This window comes from Trachymyrmex septentrionalis, unplaced genomic scaffold, assembly GCF_001594115.1.
Source record: "Trachymyrmex septentrionalis isolate Tsep2-gDNA-1 unplaced genomic scaffold, Tsep1.0 scaffold71, whole genome shotgun sequence".
NCBI lineage: Eukaryota > Metazoa > Arthropoda > Insecta > Hymenoptera > Formicidae > Trachymyrmex > Trachymyrmex septentrionalis.
In genome coordinates, this window is record NW_017305895.1 from 270,635 (window position 1) to 278,280 (window position 7,646).

At 28.6% G+C, this 7,646-nt stretch overlaps 1 protein-coding gene across 5 annotated transcripts in view; it reads left to right on the forward strand.

Annotated features, from left to right (window-relative positions):
• LOC108753784 (BAI1-associated protein 3) overlaps positions 1-7,502 on the forward strand; it is a 32,713-nt gene extending 25,211 nt beyond the window's left edge. For 4 of the 5 annotated variants that reach the window (XM_018495683.1, XM_018495680.1, XM_018495684.1 and 1 more), the window contains 16 exons: positions 352-516; positions 626-804; positions 1,678-1,722; positions 1,819-1,978; positions 2,119-2,642; positions 2,790-2,939; positions 3,028-3,165; positions 3,254-3,445; positions 3,538-3,832; positions 3,987-4,345; positions 4,498-4,687; positions 4,768-5,074; positions 5,468-5,548; positions 6,025-6,148; positions 6,247-6,440; positions 7,013-7,502. In XM_018495683.1, coding sequence (XP_018351185.1) covers positions 352-516; positions 626-804; positions 1,678-1,722; positions 1,819-1,978; positions 2,119-2,642; positions 2,790-2,939; positions 3,028-3,165; positions 3,254-3,445; positions 3,538-3,832; positions 3,987-4,345; positions 4,498-4,687; positions 4,768-5,074; positions 5,468-5,548; positions 6,025-6,148; positions 6,247-6,440; positions 7,013-7,107 — 3,198 coding nt within the window. In that variant the 3' untranslated portion in view covers positions 7,108-7,502. The remainder of the gene's footprint in view (positions 1-351; positions 517-625; positions 805-1,677; positions 1,723-1,818; positions 1,979-2,118; positions 2,643-2,789; positions 2,940-3,027; positions 3,166-3,253; positions 3,446-3,537; positions 3,833-3,986; positions 4,346-4,497; positions 4,688-4,767; positions 5,075-5,467; positions 5,549-6,024; positions 6,149-6,246; positions 6,441-7,012) is intronic. The other variant, XM_018495681.1, reaches the window with a different exon arrangement.
• Positions 7,503-7,646: the final 144 nt, after the last annotated feature.

Genomic DNA, 7,646 nt, shown 5'->3' on the forward strand with positions numbered 1-7,646 from the left:
AAAAAATAGATTCCAAGAACTTATTTACAATATTAAATAAGAAATATTTTAAATAAATTTATTTGAAATAAGACCTGTCAAATATATACTAACAATTATCTACAATTAATTGATTCGAAGAAAGTAACCAATAAGAACAATCTTTCAATATCAATTTAACATATAACTAAACAAATATCTATGGTATTACTACAGACATTTTCTACGTTTACAAATTTCCAAAAGAAATTCATATATATATATATATCATAACGATTTAATCAGAGTTCCGTGAGATACATTGTACTTACATACGTATCTCTAGGAAAGTTTTTAAAATTAATGTTATTTGTTGTAATGTATTGTCTACAGATCGAAGAGCTTTATGCTGCGCTAGTATATATGATACAACATCAAATTGGCTTCGACGTTTCTAAAGAATGTAGCCAAGAAACTCTTTTGAACCATTTACAAAGTGCCTTTAAAATTGATAATAAAACACACGAGAGAGTGTTGGAACAAATGCAAAAGCTTGAGGTAATTTATTTTTACAATTATTTTACATATATCAAATAACATAGCATTATAATTTTATCATATATATATATATAATTAAAAAAATTTTGTCACATTTGCTTATATATAGCCACCAGAATTGCATCTTAACATTGAAGTAATCGAAGCCAAAGAACTAGTCCCCAAAGATTCGAATGGTAAAAGTGATCCTTTCTGCGCCCTTTATCTCGAATCAGCACCTACCAGAAGATACAATACTGCCGTAAAAACATGTACATTAAGTCCAATCTGGGAAGAACACTTTGAACTGTGAGTAAAATGTATACTTTTCTACTTTTGTAAAAGAATTTTCATTTTATTACTTTACAATATTTTTTAACTCTTTATAGACAAAAGCTTTCTAACAAAGAAACTTAAAAGAAGATCCCGCTTTTTAAGGATTTTTAGGATCACTGAATTCAATTCTGGCCTTTAGAATTCTAAAATTCTAATTAAAAAATATAATCTAATATCGTAAAACTCAGTTTAAGAGGTTTTTGGTATCATTGAATTTAAATGTAGTCTGAAAATGTCAAATTTCGAAAGAATAACAGTCCAGAATAATTTCCAATGAAGAAAAATCTAACTTCTCATAATCAGAGTTTAAAAGTCAAATTAATATGGAAATCAGAACTCATTATTTACGTATCAGTGATAAACTTCAAATAAAGCGAAACTAAAAACTTAATATTATTTTGTAATTAAAAATTCAGTAATTTCGAGTTTTAAGATAATCAGATTATTTTAAAAGAATTCTATCTATATATATTATATTAGATCTGTCATTTTTATTTTTTTTCTCAGATTCAAATAAATTATTAAATTAATCTATTGATTAAATTTTGTAAAATCAATAAGTGAGCAGTTTACAAAATAAAAAGGCTCATGTCTAAATAAGCACGTCTATCCACAAAAAGTTAATTCGTAATATATTTTATTAATCTTTTTAAAATATCTAAAAGAAGATATAGATATATTAAACGTTTTAATATATTAGTAGTTGATTTTAGTAATTAATTTTATATAAATAATTAAATACTGTGTTAGAGACAAGATTTAAATTCATTTCATAATTTAAAAATAATTATTAGAGATATAATTATAATATCGTATCTATTTCATATTATATATGTTATTATTTAGGCCGCTGGAGGACCCCGAAAATGACATTTTATATCTTGAAGTATGGTAAGTCATAAATCATATACATCACTTTGTACATAATTATTATTATTAATTGTTAATTATTAATTATTAATTAATTTTATTTTATGCATTTTCTAGGGATTTCGATGCTGCCGAAACTGTGCCTGAAAAAATGAGTAAAGTTAAAGATATTAAAGGTGTTCGTGGTTTAGTTAAATTAGCTAAAGAAATTGCAGTAACAGCTACAACTGGTAGTCATAACAATGAATTTATTGGTCGATGTCGGATACCGTTAAAGGTAATATAAAATTTTATTTAATAGATTATAAGGCATATTTTCATACGTAGATTTTATTTTATATATTACATTGCACTAACATTGTATTTTTTGATATTAAATAAATATATTAAATATATGTTATGTTTGTATTTATTTAGGATATACCTACAACGGGTCATACTATGTGGTACGCTCTAGATAAGAAAAATAAGTCCAAACGTCGTGGTGTTGTAAAGCTCCGATTGGCCTTCAGTGCAGAACATAATGCACAAGTAGCCGCACAAGAACACCGACATCTGCTAAGAGTGCTACTGCTTCATGAGATTGAAACAGAAAAAATTGAAAAGTATTGTTGGTGTGGTCGTTGGTCGGGACCAGCTGAAGCGCTTATTCTTCAACATAGTGCGCAACGTGGCTTATTAGCCAGAAATCTCGCTCTGGCACAATGGATCGAATACGCAAGAATCCATGAGGAGCATCCATTAAGTTTCATAATTTTCAATGAACTTATAATCAATTTGCTTAGACCAATGGACAGTGGTCTGTTCTCTGTTGATGAAACAAAACTCTTTTGGAAAGCCACAAAGACAGTTGTATTTTCATGCCTCAACACTATACGAAAAATTAGAAAATTGATTTTAGGAAACCAAAATACAATAATACAATTAACTTCTATTTTAAGGTAATTACTTATATTCTTGCAATTTTATTGGCTTTACAACACGTAATTATAAAATATAATGAGGATGTCTTAATGATATTTAATATAGAAAGGAATGCTTTGAATCATTGAAATCAAATTCTTAAAAAAAAATGTTAATTATTTTAGAGTATTATCATCTATATCCTCTTTGAAAGTTCCTGAAGATGTTGACTTATTTCCCGCTAAAATGTATTTTTGGTTTTCTGAATCTGAAAATTTGAAAATAGATATACTCCAAGGTTTAGAATACACTATTACACAAAGTTGTACTGAATGGTAAGCGAAACAAAGCATAAATTTAACATCTTTTATTCTTTTGCTATAATAAGCTGTACCAACAATAAGTATACACATTGTGTTTTAGGTTTGAACATATATTAAGCAACAATTCGCCTGAAACAGAGTCTGATGAAGACGCGCTTAGGTATTATATTAAAGTAATTCAACTGATTAGAGCAGATTTACAAAGAGCTACTGATTATTATGACAAAATATTCATAAAGTAAGTCGATCTGTCCTATAAGATATCATATGCTCGTAGAGTATAATTATTCAATAAATAATATATAAATATTAATTACAAATTTTAGAAAAATTAATATTCCATATGCAAGAATGATGTATATTGCGTATGAAAAAAGAATCAGTGATATGTGCATGATCATTATAGAGGATGTGTGTGCTAGATTAAAACGAATTGAAGTTGATAGCACTGATAACGCTGAATTAAGCCTAGGCACGACTTTATTCGAGCTTTACCTTATACTTCAAAGATATGCTACGTGAGTTTACATGATTCTGAAAAATTTACCTATTTACATTTAACATTTCGCCAATTTTAAACATTTTGCTTATTTCTACACACAATTTACAGACTTGGCCAGGTACTTTGTGCCGAAGGACAACTAGAGAATATGAAAATACAGAATTATTACGATTGGTTTAAAGGCGGTATCGCGCATTGGCTGGAAATCGCAGTGTATAAAGCACTTAAACGCATCGATAGAGCAGTCGAAATTGATACTTTGCAAGCTGTTGACAGTAGCGTTCAGTATAGTTCAAGCGCTGTAGATACATTAACAACATTTTATCAAATCAAAGTTTTTTGGACGCAGTTAGCGTGGCCCGATGTTGAAGGTTCTTATACATTCATAGCAAGAATTATTGATGTAAGTTTGAAAATTCTGACATATTTAAGTTATACTTAATGTATAGTATGCATTGTCGTTAATAAGAAAATTTTGGTATATTATAAGTAAATAGATAAAATTGAAATTATATTAAAGACTTTAAGCAATTTATAATAAAATAATTTTTTTGTAGGATATTTGTAGATGTTCCATGGCATATGCTGATAAAATGGCAGCAAAAGCAGAGATAACAACAGAATTAGAACAACTTTCGCAGAGTAGCGTGTATGAAAAAAGATTTACAATATCGACGGCCTGGTGCTTTGCTATTAATAATATCGATTATATCAGAACATCGATTGCACCACTGGCTCAGGACTTGGGATTACAGGATATTATAGATGCTTTAGGAGAACATAAGACTCACGAAGAGGCTGATCGTTGTCAACAGACTCTTCAGCTTATCATTAACAATGCCACAGATACTGTGAAAAACAAGATCATAGAGTTGTTGGAAGTTGTAGCCAACAAAATGGCTCCTGCAATGAATAGGTACGTAAATGTAACTAAAAATGTGTCACTTTCTTTCTGTTAAATTACCATTAATTTGTAACAATGTAAGAAATTTTATAGAAGGTATAGGCAACAAAATTTTTTTATTTACGTTTTAAAATATCCTAATAAATAATTTGCTTCGTTTTCAGGTATCTCATGGAGGGTGCCGAATTAATTGACACAACCAGCAACGCGATGGATCGTCTGCTACAGTATTTAGACAGTAATCTAGCAACTTTGCATGATAATCTCAACGAGGATAACTTTAACAGAGTTCTCCATGTAATTTGGGAAATCATATCACAAACGTTATATGATCTAGTCAACACTAATTTGGAGGTAAAAGAACACAATCACATTCTTTGCTTATTATAAAAAGTTTCAATTATTTTATAAAATAATAAAATTATTGCTTACAGAAACGACGACCACCAGCATTTTACTCGAATTTGCATAAAACTCTTCACACGCTCATTCGATTCTTTAATCTCGGTGTTGATGAAACAGCAAACATCCAGGTTTTAGAGAAGATAGAACGTCTCTTACAATTACATGGACTCGAGACTGCTGAGCTCATACATCGTTATCATCAAGAACGCATGGAGGAACAGAAGGAAATAGAAGAACCTGTTTACGGTCTTATCAGCATCAAAGCATATTTTGTTGATAATTCATTGAACATCCAGATTCTAAATGCCAGAAATCTCCGATGTATGGATAGCAATGGTGAGCAAATTAAAAGTTTTTATAATAAAATATAAAAAGTTAACAGAATTTTTTTACGTACTCGTATGGTATAAAATTAATGTTTGCAAAAACAATAAAAAGATTGTTAGATGAAAAATAATAAATAACTTAAATAAACACAAAAGATGAAGTTTTACAGTTACGAGAAGAAGATATTATCTGATAAGTAGAAGTTCTGGTGATATAAGTAAATAAAATAAAATAATACGAAACAGATATTTCACACAAGCTAATTAACTATAATAATAATAATAAATAAAAATATTTATGTGTTTTTATGGTGGAAAATATGATAGGTATCAATTCTCAATCGCTGGTAAAAAAATTGCGAAATTTAGAAGGAAGAATGATAATTTTTTTTCGATTTTATAGGCCATTTTATAAGCAAGCTGTCTACACTCGAGCGTAAACTGCATTCAAAATCTAAACAAAAAGTCAAAGAAGGGAAGACAAGTATGTAAAAGTGTAGAATACAAAGTGGAATTCTTCCTCATCAGTTGTATATAATTCTCTATATTGCTTGTTATCGCGAAAATAGCATTTTGGGAATGCATGGCACGAATAAATTTTGACGTTTTGTAAAAGTAGAAAAATAATCTCTAAGGAATAAAGTGGTCTTCCTGAACCAAAAAGATTGGAGATTGTCATGGAATATTGTTTACGTTGATTATTTGTAATTTCTTATCTATAAGGTTCTCTAAAATTATTATTATTATCATATACCTAAAAAATATAATTTACATTTTTAATTAAGTTCAATTATTTCTACATAATTAAATTTGTGTTAATAAACCTTACCGATAAGAATATATGTACTGAGTCAGCATTGATAATCATCATCACCGTGCATGAATAGTTTCTCAGTGGGTTTCTTCAAATGTTATAAATCGTGTTATACAAAAAATATGATTTTTCTATGTTTATTACAGGTAAATGCGATTCCTATGTGAAGATTAGATTACTACCTGAGGAGAAATTTGCCGAAATTAAAACGCCTAAGACACATGTGCAGAAGGAAACGCAGTTTCCCCTTTTTGATGAAACGTTTAACATGTTAGTAATGTAGCTAATTATTGTTTAAAATTATTATAGATATAAAATAAAAGTAGAAAATAGAATAAAATACTATGAAATAATTCTAACATTTACAGTCCTCTTACTTCGGAACAAAGAGTCGTAGAGAACGCTATAGTGGCATTTGAATTAAAAGACAAAGACTTTCTTAGATCAAGATTTATGGCTGAAGCTTTCCTATCATTTAATGAGATTCCAGACACTGAACCAGAAACTAGCTTCGCAAGTTTAGATCAAATTCATATAAAACTTTCTCGTCCGACCAAAAAAAGTATGTACCATAATAATGATATAAAATAATAAATAAGCTTTTATTATGTTTCAGAAAATTATTGGGTTATACTTTTAGTGATAATAATAATAATATGATATTCTTACATTAAAAGAAAAGATTGGCTGCTGCAGTAGATTAGATGATAAAATATAGTATAGCATTTTTAATTAGCTGCAGCAGCCAATTTTTGGTTGCCTATCCGCAATGTTAGTATAAGATTTCGATAGACTAACGCAACCAAAAATTGGCTTTTGTAATCAATTAAAAATGCTATGTCATATTCAGCCAGTCTTTTGTTTCAGTATACAGCTTAATTTCTTAATTTGAAGATAATACAGAATATGGCCCATATTCAGAGCACATTTTTGTCAATAAATATGCGCTTTTGTTTCTGAAAATTCTATAGCATGTAACAGAAACTATATGTTATATGTGCGCTAATATTGTTATAGGAGTGTTTTGAATATGAACTCATATATTTATTGAATATTTATATGAGTATAAATATTCTATTAATTATTGTTCATGTAAATGATCTCTATAAAATATAATCTTATATTAATTTAAAGATACGGACATCATTCGCGCATTGGAGCATCGGAAAGGAGACAATCAAGCAATGGACTTCATTTCAAGGCTTAACACTAAAGTGAATTCTAAATGATCCACGTGGAGTTTCAACTTTAACATTGATTTACGTTTGGACAATTTTCGAAAATACGCAATGCAAAATGTATTCACGCAACTCAGTCTGTATAAGGCATGGCAATGTTAATATCGCAATCTGCCTTACCAAAAGTCGCTGTGAATATTTCTTGAAAAATATGTTTTGGTGATCGTGTTATTATAAATTCCATAACACAATGGTCACAAACGTCTTAAGGCTGTGCACAGTTTCGATCGTTTTTATACTTTCGAGAGAATTATTTAATAACGCATTTCGAAACTTTAACCGAAAATTGTAAGGCTGAGTAAGTGCTACTTAGAGAGAAGTATAATTATATTTATTATACAGTAGCAAATTACATGTTGTGAACAACTATAATACATACTTAAAAATATTTTTGTAATATAACTTAAACGATAATGTACTTGCAATGTAAAAGAAATTTGGAAATATCTTTTATATATGTAGAAAGAATATATATATACACACACAACATATATATATATATATATATATATATATATATATATATATAT